This window comes from Hyaena hyaena, unplaced genomic scaffold, assembly GCF_003009895.1.
Source record: "Hyaena hyaena isolate Hyena2069 unplaced genomic scaffold, ASM300989v1 scaffold_1375, whole genome shotgun sequence".
NCBI lineage: Eukaryota > Metazoa > Chordata > Mammalia > Carnivora > Hyaenidae > Hyaena > Hyaena hyaena.
The window spans coordinates 373,029-399,145 of NW_024081982.1; the positions used below are offsets into that span (position 1 = coordinate 373,029).

Below are 26,117 nucleotides of genomic sequence, written 5' to 3' on the forward strand. Positions count from 1 at the left end.
TAATAAACAAATATAAATAAATAAGGAAAGAGTGAAAGCATAGACTTTTTGTATGCAATTGAAGCTAAGTCGTTATGAGCTTAAAATAGATTATTGTGACTATAAGATATTTATGAAAGTCTTAGGGTAACCACAATACAAAAACCATATAGCAGATACCATATTAGATATACACATGATTAGGAGAAAAGAATGAAAGCAGACCACTATAGAAAACCACCAGTTTACAAAGTTAGAGAGCAAGGGAGGTATAAAGGAACTACAAAATACTGAGAAAACAAGATGGCAAAAGTAAGTCCTTCATTGTCAATAATTACTTTATTTTTTAAATTTTATTTATTTATTTTTGAGGGAGAGGCAGAGAGAGGAGAGAGAGAATCCCAAGCAGGCTCTGTACCATCAGCATGGAGGCTGACATGGCGCTCAAAGTCACGAACCATGAAGTCATGACCTAAGCCAAAGTCAAGAATCAGATGCTCAAACTGAGCCACCTAGGTACTCCTACCAATAATTACTTTAAATGTAAGTGAACTAAATTCCCCAATCGAAAGGCCCACAGTGGCTAAATGGATTTTTAAAAAGACCAACTATATGCTGCCACATGAGACTCACTTCAACATCAAGGACATACATAAGCTGAAAATAATGTGATGGAAAAAGATACTCCATACAAATGCAAACCAGAGAGAGCAGGGGTCGCTATAGTTGTATCAGACAAAATATACCTTAAATCAAAACTGTAAAGAGACACAGAAAAGGTCGTTATATAATGATATATATATATAATGACAGCCGAGGTTAGAAGAGAACCAGGAGCATCACTGGATTCTCGCAAGGATGAGATCTTGCAGTGGACTCAAGAGAAAAATGAAGAGGGGCTAGAGCAAGACGAGGATGGCAAGGAAAGACCATCCTTCCAAAGATTCTGACTGTTAAAGGAAGCAGGGGAAAAGGAAGGGAGCCATGGAGATATGTGGCTCACTGAGGGTCTTCATGAGAAGAGAGATGGCAGCATGTCAGAACCTGAAAGGAACGATGCAACGAAAAGTAAAAAATAAATTATGCAGGAGAGAACTGTAGCTCTGGGACCAGGTGGAGGGACTGGCCTCCACTGAGAGTGGGAATGTCCTCCATATAACTGGAAGGAAGGTAGGATGCACTAGGCAGTCACAGTGGCGGTTGCTTGTGAAAGCTCCTACATAATTGTTTTTATCTTGTCACAAAGGGGAAGCAAGGTCATCAACTGTGAGAAAAGAAGGGAAGGGTGCTGGAGGCTCAAAGAGAGATGAGAGGTGTGTAGGAGTAATCAATAATCAGGGCAGATGAGTTCCAGGAAGAAGCTGTGTGGAAGGCAGCACTGATGGTCCGTGACAGAAGGGCTGTGGCTCGAGACGAGACAGCAATGCTTGCTGCTCTGCTTCATTGCCTGTGCATGTGGGATGGGGGTGCAGGGGATAGGATTAACCTGGTGGTAGGTGTTGCTTGCCAAAGGAAGACTGTGAAACCAAATAGAGGCAAGGGAGCTGAGGATTAATACACAGAGATAATCATAATAATAGTAATGAAGGTGGGTGTTTAAGGAGGGAAAGGAGAATGTAAAGCAGGGTGGGTCCACAACAGCAGGTAGGGCTGTTGACTTGGGTCATAAGATTATCAGAAACAATAAACTTTAGGACAGGGCCCAGGACTGGGTTACATTTCTCTTTGGGAGTACACAGACTTTAAGGGAGCTATAGCACATAGGTAGTATTAACGGACTCAATTTCCAGATCTTTCATACATCGTCAAAGTGAACTGTTTTCTCAGCCCTAAGAAATGGATGTCCTAGGGCCCATGGGAAGAGACTAAGGAGGGTGGCTCCTGGAAAACAGCCCTGTAGATGTTGAAAATCATGCAGTTGTTGGGTAAGGTTCTACTTGGACTGATTCCAGCTGGGCCCCAAGAAATCCCCAACACAGGGAGGAAGACAGGTGAAGATGGATTGCTGCCTACATCAGGACCCATGGTGATGCCTACCAGGGCCTCACACACTGCCTGGCAGACCAAGCCAGGGCCCTCTTTGTTCCCCTAAGATCACTAGTTTGGCTTTGGGTCTGCACAAAACAACTTCTCTTCCTGATATTGCTACAGGGTCATCCTAGCACAGACATCACCTCATCCCATGAAATGTTACTTGCATCAGTTCAGCATACAGCACTGTACAAGAAGACCAGCTGAGTGGGGTGGTCACCTCAGCTATGGCCACAAGGAATTCTGAAAAGAAAAGATATGATGAGTTCATACATTTAAGGTAATATGTAAAATTCCTCATTCTAACTTAAAATAGGTCCTAAGGATATAATTGCTAGCATATGTTAACATTCTTAAAAGCATTCCATCATTCCTTTAAGTCTATGTATTTATATTTAAATACTGTAATATCAACTTATCTAAAAATACATATCAAACGCCTTTTCAAATATCTTAGCAGGAGGACATATACCTTGCTGCCTGGCCTCTAACCCCTACCATGGACATCTGATCCAGAATCTTAGGAAGGGTGGCTCCTGAGTGATTGCAGGAGAATTAACAATGAAAGGAAGGCTGGCTAGGTTGTCCCTTATAGGACTGAAAGAGTCACATGGCAGAAGATGCCCAGAGTGGGGATGAAATGGCCCATGTAGGCAACAACAGGAAGCAGTAGTGGTTCTCAGGGCAGGGGGCTGCCCCGGGTCATGAGGCAATGCCAAAGGGACAGGCACAGCACTTTCAGTTGGACAACTGTCCTAGGAAGACCCTATAGCATTATCAGGCAGTGAGCATCAAGAGGATGTTCTGTTCTGTGAAAGGGAATGTAAAGAGAAGAAGCCAGCAGGGTCAGTTTTGAAATTTGAACTTATTGTCAACATTTGAGAAATGAACATTTTTCATAGAAAAATAGTGATGTCTATAGTTTTTTTTTAAATAAGATAAGTGCAGATGCCAAGCCTACTTCCCTGCAGGGAGAAGATGCATCACAGCTGTATAGGTATTTCCCTACCTCTGACCCAGCACACCTGCCCTCTCTAGATGCCCACAATATCTGCTTTTCCTACACACACCACCCTGCTTTCCCTTGGCTCAGGACACCTGCTCCCCCTCTACTCTACCACATCTAACCTCCCTGCACCTACCACTGGCCTTCCTTAAAAAGCCACCACTACTGGGGTCAATGTACACTTATTCCCAGATGGCACTCTTTATGGTTGTCATTTTGTTGCCAATGTCTACCAACTATCTCCAGGTGAGACATTTAAGTTTGGACACTTAATCTAGAAACTTGTCCCAGACTCTCATAGACGGGGAAGTGCTCAGACCTCTGAGGAATTACCTATTCTTTGTCAGATTCCTTTTATATGGGATTTAATAAGTGTCTCAGGGAAATACGAGGGACAGCTTGCATCTTCACAGGGGATCTTGAGAATGGAGAGGGTGGGATTGTAGTTCTTCATTGGCCGGCATATTTGTAGTGGTAGGGGAACACTCCAGATCAGGTGTTGATCCAGACCAGTGCATCTTCAATGCATATGTGCAGGCAGTCACCCGTCACCTTGTCTAAGTATAGGCTCTGCCTTGGCAGGTCTGGGTAGCCAGTGCATACATTTGTACAACTTCAAGGCTGCTGACACCCAGACTCCACCTGAGATGGAGGGGCTGCATATTGTCAATGCAATGCATCTCTTTTCTTCTTCTTGGAACTCCTAATACTACTATGCAAGAGTTCCTGGGTCTCACTCAAATCTCATCTTTTTTCACAATTCTGTTCTTTAGTACTTTTAGTTAGCTCTTTCACTTGGCCTCAAACCCACTAACCAGGCCTAACACTGATTTTTATTTCAATTCAGTATTTTTTTAAGTTACAGGTTTTAGCTTCAGAAAGTACTTTTTATTCAATGCTTAAAATCTCCCAAAGCGTACTTACAACTTATTGTTTATTATCTTATGTCTCTGTGCCATACTGTGATGAATCGTTTCTGAGGCTGTTGGTCCCCCATATGTGCTACTTGTTTTTTGTGGAGTGCCACAGATCTAGAATCCAGCAAAGTGGCCAGTCCTCAGGCCTGGGCACTGGAGGGCCCTTCTGATGCCACTCTCCACCACCAGAGGGGGTGAAGGCCCCTCCCAAAATGTTGTGCACTGCCCCAAGGAGCTGACTTGCAACCTGACAGCCTGCCAATACCAGGGTGATCAAACTGCAGCTCTCCCAACCTAATAGGAGATACAGCATTTCTCTGCTGCTGTCATTTCTATTTCTCTGACCTAGTGCTTCCTCAGCCCGCACAATGACAGAGCTGGGATCCAAGCCCAGACTCACCTTCTCTAGAACTGTTAATTCCTGGGGCGCCTGGGTGGCTTAGTTGGTTAAGCATCCGACTTTCACTTAGGTCATGATCTCACGGTTCGTGGGTTCGAGCCCCACATCGGGCTCTGTGCTGACTGCCAGCTCAGAGCCTGGAGCCTATTTCAGAGTCTGTGTCTCCCTCTCTCTGACCCTCCCCTGCTCACACTGTGTCTCTCTCTCTCTCTCTCTCCTAGAAATAAATAAAAATATTAAAAAAAAAAAAAAAAAAAGAACTGTTAATTCCTACAAATGCTCATGTTATTAAACCTAACTGCAATCTGCTGGTCCAGGTTCTACCCTCCACAATATTTTGATCCTGGATGTTTTAGGAAAGGATGAGTGAAAACAAAAATGAGATCATGTAGACAGAAAATTAAATATGAAATGTTTCTGACTTTTACCACCCTGAAAGAGCATTTTTCTTTGTCAGGAGTTACAGCAGCCTGTCCTCTGCTCAAGTACCTTCTGCAGGGCAAGTGGCAGGGAGAAGACTACAAAGACCTAGGAGAAGAAGGTAAATGAGAACAAGCCAGCCTTAAAAACTGACTTCCATACCAAGTTAAAACTGAATGATAATACAGATAATGATGAATATCCAAGAAGTCAGAGAAAACCCACAAAATTATGTGCATAAATTATCATTCTTTGAATTCAACATCCAAGACAAGAATAATCATATTTTAACTTGAAAATTGCCTGACAATTCTTCCTGTTCAAGCAAATGAGGGTGAAAAGATAAGGTTTAAATGGAGAAAGGCTGCCAGAAAATTCTCAGTCATTAGCAATGTATTGCAAGTACATTTACCAGGGAACTTAAGAAAGCTGCCCACAGAAGCAGGTCTGTGCTCATGTGTTGCTCCCACAACTCTTTATCAATTGCAGACAGGAACCTGAAGGAAGGTGAGGAGGGCAGATGTTAATGGAATTACCCTGACTAGAAATATTTGTTAAGACTGAGAAAGACAGGGAAGCCTGGGTGGCTCAGTCGGTCTTACTTCGGCTCAGGTCGTGATATCGCGGTTCGTGGGTTTGAGCCCCGCGTCGGGCTCTGTGCTGACAGCTCAGAGCCTGGACCCTGTTTCAGATTTTGTGTCTCCCTCTCTCTCTGACCCTCCCCTGTTGATGCTGTCTCTCTCTGTCTCTCCTAAAGAAATAAATAAAACATTAAAAAATTTTTTAAAAAGACTGAGAAAGACAAATACCAGATGATTCCCTCAAAACTAGAATCTGCAAACAACATATGAATAAGCAAACAAAAAGAAGAATCAGACCTATAAATACAGAGAACAAACTGATGGTTGCCAGAGGAGAGTGGAATAGGTGTTTGGGCAAATTGGGTGGAGGAAAGAGGGAGATCCTGGCTTTCAGTTATGGCATAAATAAATCATAGGAATAAAAGGCCCAACATAAAGAATACAGTCAATGATATAATAATAATAGTGATGTATCAGGACAAATGGTAGTTACACTTTTGGTGAACACAGTATAATTTATAAACTTGTCAAATCACTGCTGTACATGTGAAACTAATGTAACATTGTTTGTCAACTATATTCAAATTTAGAAAACATGGGGCTCCTGGGTGGCTCAGTTGGTTAAGCATCCGACTTCAGCTCAGTTCATGATCTCACCGTTCGTGGGTTCGAGCCTCGCATGCGGCTCTGTGCAGACAGCTAGCTCAGAGCCTGGATTCTGTATCTCCCTCTCTCTCTGACCCTCCCCAGCTCATGCTCTCTCACTCTCTCAGAAATAAATTTTAAAAAACATTTTAAAAAATTATTAAAAAAAAAAAACTTAGGGGAACCTGAGTGGCCAGTTGGTTAAATGTCTGACTTCGATTCAGGACACGATCTCACAGCTCATTGGTTTGAGCCCTCTTCTTTTTTTTTTTTTTTTTTTTTTTACAAATAGTTTACTGTCAAATTAGTTTCCACATAACACTCAGTGCTCATCCCCATAAGTGTCCTCCTCTATGCCCATCCCCCCCTCCCCCCCACATCCATCAGTCCTCAGGTTTTGTCAGCATTCAAGAGTCTCTCATGGTTTGCCTCTCTCCCTTTCCCCCACCATTTCCGCCCTTCTTCTCCCCCTTGTTCCTCCGTCAAGATCCTCCTAATCCTCCTATACGTGCAAACATATATTTGTCCTTCTCGGCCTGACTTATTTCGTTCAGCATAACGAGCCCTCTTCAAGTTTTGTGCTGGCAGCTCAAAGCCTGCAGCCTGCTTCAGATTCTGTCTCAGTCTCTCTCTGCCCCTCCCCCACTTGCACACCATGTCTCTCTCTCTCTCTCAAATATAAATGAACATTAAAAAAACACTTAAAGTTGGGGCGCCTGGGTGGCTTAGTCGGTTAAGCGTCCGACTTTCGCTTAGGTCATGATCTCGCGGTTCGTGAGTTCGAGCCCCGCATCGGGCTCTGTGCTGACTGCCAGCTCAGAGCCTGGAGCCTGTTTCAGTCTGTGACTCCCTCTCTCTCTGACCCTCCCCTGCTCACGCTGTCTCTCTCTCTCTCTCTCTCTCTCCTAGAAATAAATAAAAAAATACTAAAAAAAAAGCTAAAAAACAACAACAACAAAAAACACTTAAAGTGATTGGCACTAAGCAATGTTGTTGAATCATTATAATGTAGAAACTAATGTAACATTGTATAAACTAATATAATGAATATGCTTGTATATTAATTATACTTCAATTAAAAAATAAAAATTAGAGACAAAACAAAACAAAAAGGAAATATTTCCAAACCAATTGATAGAGAGGTACTATCCAAGACCCCCAGGGCCTCCCACACCCTCAGCCCTTTGAGCCCTGTTCTGCCCAAAACAGTTGAGTAATTAACAATGGCACATTGGGTGAGATGAGAGAGGGGGCTTCAACATTCCTGTTTCAGAGGCTCCATGTCGGTTCTGACTGCACTAAAAAAAGATGGAATATCAATATTAAATTGATTTAATTAATGTTAAATAATTTTATCTTTTCTTTTTTATTTTTTCTTTTAATTTTTTTTAAATAATTTATTGTCAAGTTGGTTTCCATATAACACCTAGTGCTCATCCCAACAAGTGCCCTCCTCCAAGTGCCATCACCAACCTTTCCTTCTCCTTCACACCGATTAGCCCTCAGTTTCTTCACAGCATTCAAGGGTCTCTCATGGTTTGCCTCCCTCTGTCTCCCCAACTATTTTTCCCCTTCTCCTCCCCCCATGGTCCTCCGTTAGGTTCATCCTAATCCAACTATATGTGCAAACATATGATATCTGTCCTTCTCTGCCTGACTTATTTCGCTCCGCAAAAGACCCTCAAGTTCCATTCACGTTGCTACACATGGCCAGATTTCATTCTTTCTCATTGCCATGTAGCATTTCATTGTATAAATATACCACATCTTCTTGATCCATTCATCAGTTGATGGACACTTAGGCTCATTTCCTGATTTGGCTATTGTTGAGAGTGCTGCTATGAACACTGGGGTATGTGTGCCCCTATGCATCAGCACTCCTGTATCTCTTAGGTAAATTCCTAGCAGTGCTATTGTTGGTCATAGGGGAGTTCCACTGTTAACTTTTTGAGGAACCTCCACACTGTTTTCCAGAGGGGCTCTACCAGTTTACATTCCTACCAACAGTGCAGGGGGGTGCCTGTATCTCCACATCCTCACCAGCATCTATAGTTTCCTGGTTTGTCTATTTTAGCCACTCTGACTGGCGTGAGGTGGTATCTCAGGGTGGTTTTGATTTGTATTTCCCTGATGAGGAGGGATGCTGAGCATCATTTCATGTGTCTGTTGGCCATGTGGATGTCCTCTTTGGAGAAGTGTCTGTTCATGTTTTCTGCTAATTTCTTCACTGGATTATTTGTTTTTTGGGTGTGGAGTTTGGTGAGTTCCTTATAGATGTTGGATCTTTATCTGATATGTCATTAGCAACTATCTTTTCCCATTCTGTCAGTTGCCTATTAGTTTTATGGATTGTTTCCTTTGCCATGCAGAAGCTTTTTATCTTGGGTAGGTCCCAATAGTTCATTTTTGGTCTTGATTCCCTTGCCTTTGGGGATGTGTCAATTATGAAATTCCTGCAGTTGAGGTAAAGAAGGTTGTTCCTGCTTTCTTCTCTAGGGTTTTGATGGTTTCCTGTCTCACATTCAGATCCTTCATCCATTTTGAGTTTATTTTTGTGTATGGTGTGAGAAAATGATCTAGTTTCATTCTTCTTCATGTTGCTGTCCAGTTCTCCAAGCACCATCTGTTAAAGAGGCTGTCTTTTTTCCATTGGATACTCTTTTCTGCTTCATCAAATATTAGTTGGCCATACATTTGTGGGTCTAATTCTGAGTTCTCTATGCTATTCCATTGGTCTATGTGTCTGTTTTTGTGCGAATACCATATTGTCTTGATGATGACAGCTTTGTAGTAGGGGCTAAAGTCTGGGATTGTGATGTCTCCTGTTTCGGTTTTCTTCTTCAATATTACTTTGGTTATTTGGGGTCTTTTGTGGTACTTTCCTCTTAGGACTGCCTTTGCCACATCCCATAGAGTTTGCATTGTTGTGTTTTCATTTTCATTTGTTTCCATATATTTTTAAATTTCTTCTCTAATTGTCTGATTGGCCCATTCGTTCTTTAATAGGGTGTTCTTTAACCTCCATGTTTTTGGAGATTTTCCAGACTTTTTCCTGTGGTTGATTTCAAGTTTCATAGCATTGTGGTCTAAAGTGTGCATGGTATGATCTCAATTCTTTTATATTTATTGAGGGCTGCTTTATGTCCCAGTATGTGATCTATCTTGGAGAATGTGCCATGCGCACTTGAGAAGAAAAGTGAATTCTATGGCCTCAGGATGTAGTGTTCTAAAAATATCTGTCAATTCTATCTGGTCCAACGTGTCATTCAAGTCCATTGTTTCTTTAGTGCTTGTCTAGTTGATTTATCCATTGCTGTAAGTGGAGAATTAAAGTCCCCTGATATTAGCACGTTCTTGTCCATAAGATTGTTTCTGTTTGTGACTAATTGTTCTTTTTATTTGGGTGCTCCTGAATTCGATGTGTAGACTGAATTGTTAGCTCTTCCTGATGGATAGACCCTGTAATTATCATATAATACCCTCTTCATCCCTCTTACTGTCTTTACTTTAAAGTCCAGTTTGTCTGATATAAGAATAGCTACTCCAGCTTTTTTGAATTCCAGTAGCATGATCGATCTTTCTCCATCCCCTTACTTTCAATCTGACAGTGTCCTCAAGTCTAAAATGAGTTTCTTGGAGACAGCAAATATATGGATTTTGGTTTTTTATCCATTCTGCCACTCTATGTCTTTTGATTGGAGCAGTTAGTCAATTCACATTCAGTGTTATTATTGAAAATTATGGGTTTAGAGTCATTGTGGTTTTTGTAGGATTCATGCTTGTGGTGATGTCTCTGCTACCTTGTGTTCCTTGCAACATTTCCCTCATAGCGTCCCTCTCAGGATATCTTCTAGGGCTTATTTACTGGTGATGAATTCTTTCAATTTTGTGTTTATTTGGGAAGACTTTTATCTCTCCTTCTATTCTGAATGACAGGCTTGCAGGATACACGATTCTTGGCTGCATATTTTTTTCTGTTAATCACATTGAAGATTTCCTGCCATTCCTTTCTGGCCTGCCAAGTTTCAGTAGATAGGCCTGTCACCACTCTGATAGGTTTCCCTTTGTATGTTAGGGCCCTTTCTCCCCTAGCTGCTTTCAAAATTCTCTCTTTGTTCTTATATTTTTCCAGTTTCACTATGATATATCATGCAGAAGATCAATTCAAGTTACATATGAGGGTACGCTCTGTACCTCTTGGATTTCAATGTCTGTTTCTTCCCCAGTTTGGAGAAGTTCTCTGTTATAATTTGTTCACGGACTCCTTCAGTGCCTTTCCCTCTCTCTTCCTCTTCTGGAATTCCTATGATATGGTTATTGTTCTGTTTGATTGTATCACTCAGCTCTGGAACTCTCCTTTTGTGTTCCTGGATCAGTTTCTCTCTTTTTCTCGGCTTCCTCTTTTTCTGAAATTGCTCTTCTGACTCACTTGTTTTCCTCTCTGCCTCTTCAATCTGTTAATTGGATGCCTCCATTTTATTGTGCACCTCATTTATAGCATTTTTTATTTCATCACAACTATTTTTAAGCTCAATAGTCATTGTACAATAGTTTCTCTGATGTCTTCCATGCCTTTTTCAAGCCCAGCGATTAATTTTATGACTATTGTTTTAAATTCTTGTTCAGTTATGTTGCTTATATCTGTTTTGAGCAGTTCTTTAGCTTTCATTTCTTCCTGGCTTTCATTTCTTTAGAGAAGAGTTCTTCCGTTTCTTCATTTTGGCTAGCTTTCTGTTTCTTGTTAGTTTAAAAGCTTGTTGTAACCTCTGCACCTGTGAATACTGCTGTATTAAAGAAGGCTCTTTCACTCTCCAGGGCCTGTCCATTCAGGAAGTGTTCTTTGAATGGTGTTCTTGGTCTTTCTTGTTGAGAGTTTGGTTATTTTATATCCCTACTTGTAGTGGTTTTTGGGACTCTCTACCATGTGTGCTTTGGCTTATTTCTTGAGCTGGCCCTGGAAAAGAAAACAGACAGACAAATACACGGGGAACAAAGGCACACAAATGCACATACAAATCCAACATAGAAGTAAACTGAATGTGAAAAAGAAAAGAAAAATGTGGAAAAAAGGAAAAACAAGTAATAAAAACATAAAAGAAGAAAGAAGAAATGAAAAGAAAAAAGAAAAAAAAACCCAAAAGACAAAGGACAGTCTGAAAGAATAAAACCAGAGTTCCCAGCTACATATAAAGAGCAGGGTGTCTGCAGTGATGGAAGAGCATATACAAAGAGAGAAATGACAGGGTGAAGAGGAAGCAAAATTGGAAGAGAGACTAAGAGGCTTAATTCAGAGAGAGAAAGAGGAGAATATGGTAGGAGGCGAGGAGAAAGAAACAAAGATAATGCTACCCAAAGAAACAATGTAGTCTGATTATTCCAGAGAAAGAGAGATAGAGAGGTAGCAGTGTAGGTGTAGAATGTACATATAGAGAATGGATTAAATGTGACTGTTTAAGCAGACCAATGACTTGAGTGCGGGGGGCAGGGGAAGGATACGAATGAGACAAGGGAAAATATATCTGAATATATAGAGTTGAGATAGAATTAATCATGGCAGTGCATCCATGTTGGACTTACCCAGGGGCTCCGATAAAAGAAAAAAGAAAAAAAGCAGCTCTCTATCAGGGATGGGTGTGGTTTGGTGTAGGCAAGTCTTAGCTTCCACTGTGTCCTGTCGGCTGCTCCCTGAGGTATCGCTCTGATGTTTGTGGGAAGAAATATAGCGGTGCCCCAGTCCCCTCTCGAACCAAGGGTTGTAAATCACTCTTTTGGGTCCAATCTCCCTGTGCCACAGGCGTAGCCAGGGTAGGCCGTGCTTTATGTCCCAAGCCTTATTTTGTTTCCAGATTTCAGTCCATGCTCTTTATTTATCCCGCCCCAAACATAAACCCACAGTTCAAGTCCTTCTGAGCTGCCTCAATCCTGCCACCTCCCCACTGGGCATCGAGCGGGGGGTCTATGGAGTGGTTTCAAGCCACACTGCTTCCCTGCTGGATAGGGCCAGGAGTGCAGCGGAGAAGTTTCTCCTGTCCCCATCAGGGACCGGGGCTTTCAGCTCAAAGTCAGCACCACAGCTGGAAACCAGATCTGAAGTTTCTCTCTTCTCCAAGGACAGGGACAGGTGCTAGGGTAGCTCAGTCAGTTAAGTGTCATGATCTCATGTTTTGTGAGTTCGAGCCCCACATTAAGCTCTGTGCTGTTAGCTCAGAGCCTGCTTTGGAACTAACTATCTCTCTACTCTCAAAAATAAACATTAAAATTTTCTTTAAAAAAAAATAGTGTTCCTGTTAAAGATAAGCAAAGGTCAAAATGAAGGAGAGAGCCCAAGGAATAAGGAAAATTTAAAAGAAAAAAACCTAATCCCAAAAAGTTCTGGGGTGCTCCTTTAAAACCCAGCTGTGCACATGCTGGAATTTTCACTGAAGCCCTCTCCATCCAAATTGGAGAGATAAGCCATCTATGATCTAGTGCTTTCAACTCTGGACACTCTGAGATAAGCAAAAATTCAATAGCATGATCCTGCCAGTTAGAATCTAAGTCTTTAACATTTCCTGAATCATTTGGTATTTTTCTTTGACCATTGGAAGAAGAGAAATATGATGAACAAATATGAATAGTGTTTTCCTACCTGCTGTTCTCAGCTCACAGTTGACAATATGAATACTGGAGGAACACCTCCCCCAACTTAAAGGCACACTCTGGAGAGAAGACACCACCCAGGAAGAGATGGGCTTTGTTTTGTCCCAAACCAAGACATTCAACATCTGTACAACTTTTCTAACTCAGGACTTCATGAAAAAATAATAACTGTCATAGCATTAGCTCAGAATTACCTAACCCAGACCATGGAAGAATAATACTAGAAGAATATAACTAGAGGGGCGCCTGGGTGGCTTGGTCGGTTGGGCGTCCGACTTTCGCTTGGGTCGTGATCTCGCGGTTCGTGGGTTCGAGCCCCGCGTCGGGCTCTGTGCTGGCTGCCAGCTCGGAGCATGGAGCCTGTTTCGGTCTGTGGCTCCCTCTCTCTCTGGCCCTCCCCTGCTCACGCTGTCTCTCTCTCCTAGAAATAAGTAAAACATTAAAAAAAAAAAAAGAATATAACTAGAGAGTCAATGTGCTGACACTGATTCTAGGCAGTGAGTGAGTGATATACAATACCAGATCAGCCTAAGGTCTTGTGAGAGAGGGAAACGCCACTCTTCTTCTCACTGACAGGTTCTGTGCTCTACTTTCTTGGGTCCCTAGTGACAGAGGGTGATGGAATGTCATGGAATACCCCTTGCAAAGGCTGTTGGAAGGGGTATGGGTGGGCCCTCAAAGTTATATGAACAGAGAAACTTCCCCTGTCCAGAGTTCAACCATGAGAAGTGTTCACACCTGGGACTTCTGGTATTTGTGACAGGACCCCAGGTTCCTGTATGCAAGCCCCCATTCCTGCCTTTATTTTATTATACCATGGATTCACAGTTCTGTCATATATCAATCAGTGATGTCAGAAAACACAGCAGGAACCTGTGGGTTCCTTGTCAGCTTGTAAAAGACCTTTAATGTGTTTCCCAGTCTCAGCTGCAGTCAGGACTACAAAGAGAACTCAAAATTTGCCCAAACCAAGCACCAGAAGCCACACCAGCCAGGTTCTGCATTCACAAGGAATAAAGGATAAATGCCTTCAACCAGCCTATCTTTGGTGTCTTACAATTTTCTTTAAAAAAAATAAATAAACAAACAGACTGTCTTTTCCATGAGGTATGGCAGCTCTCAGTTCGGCTAACCCTGAAACAACTAGTTACTGATACACTGTCCACTGCAGCTGAAGGCCCATGGATTCTAGCTTGCAGTGTGGACTCAATACCGCTGGCCCAGCTGGCCCCAAGCTATGCCACATATTTCCTCTATGAATGTAGCAAACAAACATGTTCATTCTCTGCTTCCTCTGGAAGGAAGAGTGAGCTCGGATTTTTTCAGACAAGTTGTCTCCATATCACATGGGGGAGGAGTGCAACTCACCATTGTAGCAGTGAATGGGATGTTGTCAATCAAGGAGGATGCAATGGCTGAGACCCAGACCACCAGGATGATGGCAGTTGCAAGGCGCCGATCCTCTGGGACCATCTGGAAGGAAGCAGATAATAGCAGTACTATGTATCACAGCTGCATTAATAAATCACACACACTGAGGATCTAATGGTAGGACATATGAGACTCAGAAGAGACCTCAGGGCTTCCAGTTCTTCCTCTCACACAGAAGACAAATACAGACCCAGGTATGCAAACAGGACCAGCATGGGCTTTCCTGGATAATATCAGGAGCTTCTGCTGGGTCTACAAGAAACCGAGGAGAGTGATTCCCAGCCACACCCAAGCCAACAAGCACTTAGGGAAGGAAGCAGGGTGGCTCCATTCTTGGTGGCAGAACACATTAATTACACTGAACTGAGCTCCTGGCAGAAGACTGGGGCTGTGCATTCACTTACTAAGACTGGTGTCTTAATTGCCATCCTTCTTAGACAGGTTTTAGCTAAAGACTAATAGAAAAATTGCAGGAATCTATAATTATATATTCTTTGCAAAAAGTCTCCCTTCATCTCTAGGCTGCAGAGGACAAAAAAAGATTTTCTGCTATACTTTTTACATAATTTGTGACCTATTCCTACCAGATTTTTTTTTTTACAAAATCAAAGAAACAGTGGTTGGAGCACATTCTATTACAATATTTAATGTACCTTTATTAGCAAAGCAGTCTGTTCTCCAACGTACTCTATTAAGTGGAGATGCGCCAGTGCCTAGAAGAAACGGATATATGATGAAAATCAGTTTAAAACTAAGAATACATGCAATTTCTTTCAAATAAAAACATGCCTTAAAATAAAAACAAGTGAACATAAAGAAGGTCCTGGCTCTCATGTCTTATAAAGGATTATACTCAAATACACAGTCTATAAATAATTTACTATCAAATAGACACACTGAAGATTCACTGAGAAGAATGCACTATACCACAGGCAGGAATTTTCATTGATTTGTGTTATTGTCCACATTAAATTTAAATTTGAGTGGAATGACATCTTTTTATGATCAGTATATAGGAACACTGTTCAACTGTACATAATGAAATGCTGCCCCTATAGAAGGTTTTTCTTTTCTTTTTTTTTTTTAATGTTTTATTTATTTCTGAGAGAGAGAGAGACAGAGTGAGCAGGGGATGGTCAGAGAGAGAGGGAGACACAGAATCCAAAGCAGGCTCTAGGCTCTGAGCTAGCTATCAGCTAGCCCGATGTGGGGCTCGAACCCACGACCCATGAGATCATGACCTGAGCCGAAGTCGGACGCTTAACCGACTGAGCCACCCAGGTGCCCCTAGAAAGTTTTTTAAGTAGGTTACATTTCAAATTTCTTTTTGAAGTTCAACATCACAGTTAGAGTTTTAGAAGAATCAAAGAAAACGCATGGTTTTTATAACTGTCAAAGAAAGAAAGAACAGATCTATTTAACTGAAGTATGTAACTATTTTCTCAGTACTAAACAGATTGAAAAAAAATTGAGTCCAAGGTAGGAAAGATTAGATGAAGGAGATATAAGTTCAGGAGCTGTTCTGCTCAGGCTGCTGCCTTCATCACAGCCAGGAAAGGGATGCTCTGGTGCCTACAGTGGATCCCAAACAGGAAGCACTCATAAGGAATTAGATGTGGGTGTGACACAGCTGCCTTGCACTTCTCAAATGTGGCCTTTTCACCGTGATGTCACCATGCTGAATGACTGTGAATATTGAGAACATCAGCTTGACCATGTTTAAATACAAGTTTACAACTTCCCCATCCGTATGTAGAGTTGTTTCTTAGCCTTCCTTTTAAAGTGTGGAACCCAAATGTTGGGTTTTCAGTCACAATTCTCAGTCAAGTGTATTATTATGTCAACTAAATCATAAAGATTAATCATTTTAGATAAATCTGTTCATCAATCTTGTCAGCATTGTTGACGTTAGGAACCAAATAATTCCTTGTTGTAGGGGCTGTACTGTGCAATATGGGATGTTTACCATCCCTGGCCTCCACTCCCCAATGTGATAACCAAAACTGTTTCTAGACAGTTGCCACAAAATCACCTTCTGATAAGAGTCACTGATTTATAATATTACATAAATAAAATTTTTTTAAATTTGCAAAACAGTTCAATGTAGTCACATCCTTTATTTCATTCTATACTACTGACTGAAAGAAAAGTCAGATGTCTAAACCAGATTAAAACTTCTTGTTAGATATCAAATACAGATGATTATATATGTGTGTATACATACATAGACACGTACATACAACCACATACACAGTATTATGTGCAAGCCTTGATATATGCCTATAAACAACTATGTATTTATATATTTAGTGTCATATAATTATCCCAAATATCAAGGTCCATGGTATAGAGTATAAGACAACATAAAGGAAAATCTTCAAAATACTTAAATATTGTATCTAATAATTCAGTTCAAAGTAACTGATCTCATAACTGAAAAAAGAAAGTCAAAATACAAATATTTAATAAGAACTTTATAAATGGCAAATGAAATAAATATGTAACACTTAACTCTACCAAGACCTTCAGATGGGATAATACATATTGTTCTATTGTCAATTCACTGACCTTTTCTTTGCTTGTATTCCTTTGGTTACTAAACCCATAAAGTTCTTTTTTAATGAAGTATTATATTCTTAAATTCTAATCTTTGTATTTGCTTCTATTTTATAATTTCTGTTTCTCTCCTAATGATTCCTATATTTTCATTCATTTCAAATTTATTTTTTCTTTACCTAATTATGAATATCAGTACTTTAAATTCTTTCATCATTTCAACATCTGTATAATGTCTGGATTAAAGTCTATTTATTGTATTTTTCCCAGAGAATTGATTGCATTTTCCTCATTCTTTGTATTTTGAGTCCTTTAGCATCATCTCCTGGATATTGTTAGTGTTAAGATATGTAGATTCTGGGTTCTGTGATAGTCTTCTGGACATTATTATTTTCTTTTCTCTTTTCTGTTAGAAGTTAGGTTCAGAATACAATTTCTGTCTCACCTTCCATGGGTAGTGGTTCAAATTTATATTTTCCATGCAATTTTGGTCTGTCTCACATATGCACAGTTCAGCACTTAGAGACTCATGGAGATGGTTCAAGTCTCAGCCAAGTTCTTTAAACTTTGCTATGTTGATTTGTGACTGTCCAGCATATATGTCATTCAAGAGTTAGAGACTTGTATGAATGGTTCTAATCTCAGTCCTCTAGGCCTTCACTAGCCTTGTTTGGGTCTGTATCACACAGGCATTGTTCAGAACTGTACATGTTCATAAATGGAATTGGGGGTGAGGGATTCCCTGGCTCTCTCTTCTGAGATTCCCACAGGTATTTTCCCTGGCTCCCCTGGGAGGAAAGATGAGCATACTATGGCTAGGCATTTATGCCATGATGCCATGCCATGACTAAAGCCTGCCTGTCCTGGAGGGAAATCTAGGAGAGAGAAAAATGGGAAAATCACCCCAAGGGGGTCACCATTTCAAGTGTTAACTGCCTTCCACAATTCACCTGGTTTTGTTTATTGTTCAGAGTCCATTAATACTTGGCTTTTGTATTTTGTCCAGAGTTTCAGTTGTAATCAGAGAGAAAAATAAACTTTAATATGTTTGTACCCCCCAAAGAACTAGAATATAATATTCTTTCTTATTATATAACTCAGCTAAAATACTCTTCCTTCACAGATAACTTCTAGATTTAAAAATAGATTAAATGTGCTATTTTTCTCTGCCAAATCCTTTCCAATTGATCTACGTACCCATAATCACCACCCTGGGACCTGGGCAGGGGCATAGATAGACCCTCTGTCCACCCTGGAGCCCGTTGCTGAGTAATAGAGGCCAGCATGAGTCATAGAGCAACTCTGAATAAAGAGATAAGGATGAAAATCAACCTGAATCCTGTCAGAATTTGAAAGGAAATGATTGAAAGTCCGATGACCATCAATTGTACCAAGGTGGAAGCACAAGTCCGTCAACATTCAAGAGCTCAAATTGAAAACCATGTGCTCTTTGTGGTCCTTTTATCAGATGCCCTCTGATCTACCTTTCCCTGCTGGTTTTTCCCTTTTCATGATATCTCATCTTATTTTAAAATCATCTCCATCAAAATCTAACCCCATCGGAGAAAAAAAAGAAAGAAAGAAAAAGAGAGAAAGAAAGAAAAACACCCTGATTTTAGAAACCTTTAAAATATATTGAAAGTTCTGATTTGTTTAACAGCTGATACATTCAGCTATTTTCAAAAACATTTGGAATACATTAAATTGGAATTATTTTAACTCAACTGAAATTACAGCACTATTTTTAGAGAATGTCACAGCTAGGCTAGAAACAGATTACTGAAATTGAGAAGGAACTCATTATAAATCCTGTGTGCCTGTGTGTCCATTTCCCCACAGAATTATGTATGTATCCTCCCAGTGAACTCACTAACAATTTTGTTTATAAGGCAGCACTTCCTTATAGACTCAGCTATAAGAGAAAGCACTATGTAAATGACCCTCCTGTTCAGATGCCTAGGAGAAAAACTAGGTGACCACTCTCATTATCTAAAAATAAACTTCTTCTGGGGTGCCTAGGTGGTTCAGTCAGTTAAGCATCTGACTCTTGATTTCAGGTCAGGTCATGATCTCATGGTTTGTGAGATCAAGCCCCATGGAGCCTGCTTGGAATTCTCTTTCCCCCTCTCTCTGTCCCTCCTCTGCTCATTCTCGATCTTTCTCCCCTCTACCCCTTACCTGCTCATATACTCTCTCACACACAAAATAAATAAACATTTTAAAATAAATAAATAAATAAATAAATAGACAAACTTTTTATGTTGTTCCCTCAGACTGGGATTAAAAATCCATTAAAGGCATTTATAATTTAAAAACTAATCCTATCTATTTTTATATCCTATGGAAGAGATATATTAAAAGATACTTGAATAATTATTGAAAAACACTAACCTAAAGGAAAAAGATTAAATAAAATAATTTTATTGAGTGTTTTAGGTAGTAATAGTGCTGTGTTTTCTTGTGTTTTCATTTGCTTAGTTTTATGTTTTAAGGGCGTGGTTTCTATATTTTTTATTTTCCTCCCAAGGCAAGAAGAATGAGCCATTGGTATTTTTGAACTAGTAATCTGAATGTATTGGTAGTCACTCTCTGCCCCTCAGGTGTAAACAACTGTGCTCTTTGCCAGCACTCCTCAAAATTAATTTTTCTAGTGAATGAAAATTCTTTCACTCATTCACATTGTTACTTCTCATTTGATCTTAACATTTCTTAAGACAATTGAGGATATAAGGAACATATGACTTATTTATTTATTTAAATTCAAGTTAGTTTACATACAGTATAACATTGGCTTCAGGAGAAGAATCCAGTGATTCATCATTTACATATAACATTCAGTGCTTATCCCAACAAGTGTCCTCCTTAATGCCCATCACTCATTTAGCCCATCCCCCAGCCCACCTCTCCTCCAGAAACCCCTAGTTTGTTTTCTGTATTTAATAGTCTCTTTGGTTTTCCTCCTTCTCTCTTTTTAAGGAACATATAATTTTTATGTTATAAACCTTAGGGTTTATTAATAAAGGTATTTTATGCCAAAAAGTAACTTATATACAAGAAAATGATGGATAGCCAAGGAGAACTTGGAATGCCTTTGCAGTGAACCTGATTTGGAATTTGGCATGAGTTATTAACTATTAACATAAAATTATTGCGTGAAACATACAAATTAGAGCCTTTATCCCACTTATTATCTGCACTATTATTATTTTCAGTGACAGAGTCTTGACATAGCTAAAAATGTCCCATTGACAAAGACACAAATAAATCTCGATGCATGGGAAGACTTTCCAAATATCTTGTATACCCAAAGAAGGAAACAGACACAAAGCATGAACATGCCTGAAAAGATAACTCCTTGCTTAGGAACCAGGAAATCACCAAAGCTTTCTAATACAGCCTAAAGATAGCAAATTTTTTTCTCTTTCATCTCATTTTAAGATTCTGATAAAAATATCCTCACAAGAAGGTTTCTTAGATAAATCCATCTGAAAACCTCTCCACATAGCCCCTGTGACAATTACGGTGAATGACTGTTATATCTATAGACACATGGTTTGATTTATAAGCATAAATGCAAAATCCTCATAAAGCAATATTCCACATTGCTTAGTCTCATTCATTCTGCTATTGATTTGACAAATATTTATTGAGTATTTACTATATGCCAAGCACTGTTAGGCAGTTGGCAGCATGCTTAGGAGGAGCACCCAGGTAGAAGTGACAAGTACAAATACACATTCACCTAACAAAAAAGGCATAGGGTCTGGGTTCAGTGATCAAATGAATGTATGACGGAAAATAATGTGTAAGTGACAACTACAGCCATATCATTCATGTTTAATAAGCTATGGTTGAGGCTCTGGATTGTATTTCAAGTGAAATGAGGACAACATACTGTTGCGAAAACACCAAATATTATTGTTCTTGACAAACATTCTAAGAAAATGAATAATGTTTGCAGCAGTACAGAAGAATATATCCTGCTCAAAAGTTTTTCCAGAAAGTGCCAAGAAGCATTTGAGGGATAACTTTTCAATACCACAGGGCAAAAGTGGAAACAGTGTCTTCCTCAGGATTCTCAAGCTAAAACCTACCATCTGAGATGCCAATAAACCTACTTAATGTCTCTCAAATCCCTAAAACAGCCACTTCTTGTTTTATTCTTATGATTATAAAGGTAGGTTTAATTATGTTTTTTAAATGTTTAAGTCAATAACTAAGAGAATACAAATGTTATCTATAGCTTCAAAACACATGAGAAAATAGATACAAAGATATTTTAACAATATACTTAATCAATAGATGGGAAAAGGAAATACCAAGAATATATAACAATATATCAAATATAGGACATAGTAGTGAATAGCTTAAAATTAGATTCAAATGTATGTCCCTTACTGGAAACCAACTAAAAACTAAATGATAGAGATTAAAAATAAGTAAATGAGCTATTTCAGGAGACTTCTTTCTACTGGTCATCTACTTCTTTCTACCTGCTCATCTCTGTTAAGCACAACTATAAAACCTGGAAATCAAGAGACAACTAAAGAAGAATTCTTACAGGTAGTAATAGGAAAGCAAAGTGCTTTGGTGCCTCAGGACAGAAAGAATGATCAGCACCAGGGTATCATCCATCTCCCAGAACCAACATTCTCTGACTGCCACCACCACCACCACCACCACCCCCAGCCCAACATAGCAGGAAAAGGCAGTCAAGTGGGCTTGTTCCTCCCCTGGGTGGAACAGGATCCCTCTGACAATACCAGGTGATTATGGCTCCCCTGGCAAGTAAGATCAATAGAGTCCTGCCAACAAAGGTGGCCAGGGAAGCTGTTCCTACCATCCTGGGAAGTACCCGGTAGGCATGCAGATCCTGCAGAAAGATGCCACTACAACACAGACCTGGGATCTTATTCCTCTTTGATACCAGGCCTGAGACACTCTTCCCGGCCAAGAAATACCCAAGGCAGCTATGGGACACTGGTAGAGGTATCCTATCAGAGTGCATGGCTCAAGAAATGTCCTGAGACCCCCACAGGAAGGGGATCTCATTATAATGAACACTCACTCAGGAGGCCTCTTCATTCCTCCAGGACTGAGATTCTTCTTCCCTAACAAAGTGAAACTCAGGCAGCCCAACCTGGAGAAATCCCTTCCACTCCTTCAGGCAACACCAGTAAAGACAAGGAGGAACCCCAGAGCACCAAATAAATAGACCAAAGTAGCACTACAGAAACAAGGTTTCTGAAAATTAAAAGGTCATTGGAACCATAGGCCAGAACCTGAGGGCTAAACTTAAAACAGGATGACTGCCTGCTGAAATAAAAGATTTAAATATGACTCAGAGTACTTTAAACTAATGGATACAATACCCAAGATACAATCAAAAGTCACTTGTCATATCAGAAACAAACAAACATAGCTTAAAAGACAAAGGACCATCAATTGATATCAACACGGAGATAAATCAGATGTTGATTATCTAAAAATTATTTTAAAAAATTTTAATGTTTATTTATGTTTGAGAGAAAAGAGAGACAGAGTGTGAGCAGGGGAGGAACAGAGAGGGACACACAGAATCGAAGCAGGCTCCAGGCTCTGAGCTGTCAGCACAGAGCCCAATGCAGGGCTCAAACTCACTGACCATGAGATCATGACCTGAGCCAAGGTTGGACGTTTAACCAACTGAGCCACCCAGGCACCCCTGGATTATCTAAAAAGAATTTTAAAGTAGTCGCTATAAAAATGTCCCAACAATAAGTCACAAATTCTCTTGGAAAAAATATTTAATAGAAAACCAGAATGAAGAAATAGAAGGTTTTTTAAAGGGATTAAATAAAATTACAGAACTAAAAAATACAGTAACAAAAATATTTTTTAAAAAGTGCTTAGTATGGGCTCAAGATAGGGTGGAGATGACAGAGGATAGAATCAGTGAATTCTAATATTCATGTCATTGGAGTCCAAGGAGAGAATGAGGGTAGTATTGAAAAAGTACTTTTATGAAATAAAAGCTGAAATTTCCCCAATTTTTGACAAAGTGATCCACACGAAGACATATCATAACTTCTAAAAACTAAAGATAAAAAAATACTAAAATCACCCAGACAATTCTATATATTACCTATAAGGGAACATCAATTTTAATGGTAGAAATTTTCAAGAGATTAAAGAAAAGAACTGTCAACTATACATTCTATATCCACCGAAACTATCATTTAAGAATGAAAAGGAAATAAGGACACTTCAAATAAGGAAAATTAAAAGAATTTGTTACTATCAGACCTACCCCTAAATATTGCCTAAAAAAAGCTTTTCAAACACAAAGGAAATTATTTTTTAAAAAATTACTCTGGAGTATCAGGTAAGAAAGGGAACAACATAAACAGTAGAAATATATGTGCATACAATAAACTATTCTTTTCCTCATGAAGTTTTATAAATCACACTTTATAATTAAAACAAAAATTATAATATTATCTGATATTTAAGATAATGATATTTAAATATGAAGTGGGTTAAACAAATCTCAGTGGAAATGAGGTTTGAACGCTTTATTCAAAATGGTAAATAATAATACCAACAAACTCCAATAAGTCACAAATCCATATTGAAATCCTCAGAACAACCACTACAAAAACTATACAAAGAGATATACTCAAATATACTGTAAATAAATGAAGATATAACCCAAAACAGTTCAAGGAAGCCAGAGAAAGAAAAACATAAAAACTAGAAACAGAAAATATATAATTTAAGCGGAATATTTAAGTCTTCATTTAGATTTTTAAAATAACCCAACTACATACTACTGGCAAGAAATTCATTTCTAACTAAGTCAATAACATGGGAAGATATAAGGAATTACAGGAAAAGGTATATCTCACACAAATATTTAAGTAATTATATTAATATTAGCTAGACTTAAGAACAAAGAAAATTAGTAGAGACCAAGAAGGTCATTAAATAATGATAGATGTATCACTGCACTGGGAAGAAATGACAATCCTAAATGTGTACACAGGTAACAATAAAACAGCAAAAAACTGGTAGCGCTAAAAGAAAAAAAAAAGCCAAGTCTATGTATATAGTTAGGAATTCAACAACCTCCTTTCTGCATATTCTAGAACTACTAGATATAAAAACCATTGAAGATATAGAAAAGCTGAACAACACTGGACCAAAAAGATTTTATTCACAAATGTAGAACATTCCACCCAATAACAGAATATATCTTTCTTTTTCAAGTTCTCATAGAAGATTTGCCAAAAGACTATATTCTGGGTCATAAAACAAATCTCAACAAATGTAAGGGAATGGAAATCATTCAGAGTATGTTTTCCAAACATCATGATGGAATAAAAATAGAAATCAGTAACAGAAAGTCAATAGAAAAATCTCTAAAACATATGAAAACTGAAGAAGACACTTCTAAATAATTCATGGGTCAATGAAGAGATCTCAAAGTAAAGTTTAAAATACATAGAACCAAATGGTAATAAAAATACCGCATATGAACTCTCCACAATAGCTAAAACATGGAAAGAGCCTAAGTGTCCATCAACAGATGAATGGATCAAGAAGATGTGGTTTATCTATACCATGGAATACTACATGGCAATGAGAAACAATGAAATCTGGCCATGTGTAGCAACATGGATGGACCTTGAGGGTGTTATGCTGAGCGAAATAAGTCAGGCAGAGAAGGACAAATACCATATGTTTGCACGTATAGGAGGATTAGGAGGAACTTGACGGAGGAACAAGGGGGAGAAGAAGGGCGGAAATGGTGGGGGAAAGGGAGAGAGGCAAACCATGAGAGACTCTTGAATGCTGACAAAAACTGAGGACTGATGGATGTGGGGGGGAGGGGGGGATGGGCATGGAGGAGGGCACTTTGGGGATGAGCACTGAGTGTTATGTAGAAACTAATTTGACAATAAACTATTTGTAAAAAAAAAAAAAAAAAAAATACCGCATATGATAGGTATACATAGGATACTGTTAAAGCAGAACCAAGAGGAAATTTTATAGCACTAAATGTTAACATTGGAAAGTATCAACAACTTTACGTCCACAAATTCAATAACAAAGAAGAAATGGACCACTTCCTCAAGAAACACGAAATATCAAAACTTTACTTAGATAATATATATAATCTTAATATCTCTTTAACCTTTAAAAAAAGTCAACTTCAGAATATAAAATCTCCAGAAAAAAAATCTCCAAGCTCAGATGGCTTCACTGGAGAATTCCACCAAACTTCTTAAGGGAGAATTAGAAGTATTCTATACAAGCTTTTCCAGGAAATAAAAGGAGGAAGCCTTCCCAACTCACTTTGTGAAACCCAAATGAGACAAAGATAATATAAAAAATAAAACTACATATCAATGTATCTCATAAACTTAGCGCAAAAATCCCCCAACAAAATGTTACCAAACTGAATTCACAAATATGTGACAAAATTATATACCATAACCATGTAGGATTTCTTCCAAGTAGGCAAGTCTGGCTTAATGTTTGAAAATCTATCTAAAATCTAAAATGTAATCATATTGATAAGTTAAAGAAGAAAAATCATGTGATTTTCCTCTGAAGCCTCTAGAAGTAAAACTCTTGAGTTTAGTCTTCCTGTGAAAACTCTTGACAACACTGAGTTCAGATTCTGGTATCCACAACTGCAAGTGAATCAATCTCTGTTGTTTAGCTTGTGATTAGCTTAAAAGTAAACACATGTTACAGATAAAATTTTCCCTTCCCTTCCTGCAAGGCTTCAACCAACCCCATCATTTACTGACTACAGAATTCTCTTTTCAATCTTGGTTTCACACCCATTTCCTTTGATAAAGAACTCCTAATATAGCAAAGGAAGAATGTAACACCAGAATCCATTACCCAGGCACACTGGTGGCCTGCTCAAGGTTTCACTGCACTACCTGCTGCAACCCCAAATTCTACAAAGTCAGGGTGTTATCCTACATTATGCAGTATATGCTTTAAACAAATGAACAATATATGTATGTCACTATATCCTGAATACCTACTGGAAAGCATGAGTGCAGGAACCAAAGGGTAGATAGAGATGAGAGGGTCCCTCTTACTATCATACTCCATAACTCAGTCAATGAATTTTTGCTCCTTGTCTCTATAATCTTGAGCTTAGACAATGCAACTAACAGGGAGCAAAATGAAGGGTCTGTTATGTTGGTGAGAGTGTCTCATGGCCTTTTGGTCTCCTCATATTCTATAAGCATTAAGCAGACAGGAGTTATCCCTCTACTCTCCAAGATGACTAATCCTAATTATCGGAGAGAGCTGGGTTGCTTTTCCCTCATAGGGAACTGTCCAGAGGAGAACCGTCCAGAAGTGGGACATTCATCTACGTGCTTCCTTGCATCCTGTCAATCCTAGTCCATGGACACCTGGGTACTCCAGTGAAGACATGACCACCAAGGACTCAGATCCTATTGGAATGAAGGTTTGGGTCCCTCCAACAATGAATAAAATCCATG

General features: G+C 39.2%; 1 protein-coding gene and 1 long non-coding RNA gene across 2 annotated transcripts in view; one reads left to right on the top strand and one right to left on the bottom strand.

Moving 5' to 3' along the window:
* LOC120225189 (P protein-like) overlaps nt 1–21,613 on the bottom strand; it is a 199,918-nt gene extending 178,305 nt beyond the window's left edge. The window contains exons 1-3 of the mRNA XM_039223450.1: nt 21,446–21,613; nt 14,703–14,762; nt 13,987–14,091 (exon numbers count right to left, since the gene is read on the bottom strand). Of these exons, the coding sequence (XP_039079381.1) occupies nt 13,987–14,091; nt 14,703–14,762; nt 21,446–21,613 (333 nt within the window). The remainder of the gene's footprint in view (nt 1–13,986; nt 14,092–14,702; nt 14,763–21,445) is intronic.
* Nucleotides 1,310–5,017, top strand: LOC120225190. Its single transcript, XR_005526759.1, has 3 exons — nt 1,310–1,363; nt 2,131–2,290; nt 4,791–5,017. It is a non-coding gene; the product is annotated as an uncharacterized LOC120225190 (long non-coding RNA).
* Nucleotides 21,614–26,117: the final 4,504 nt, after the last annotated feature.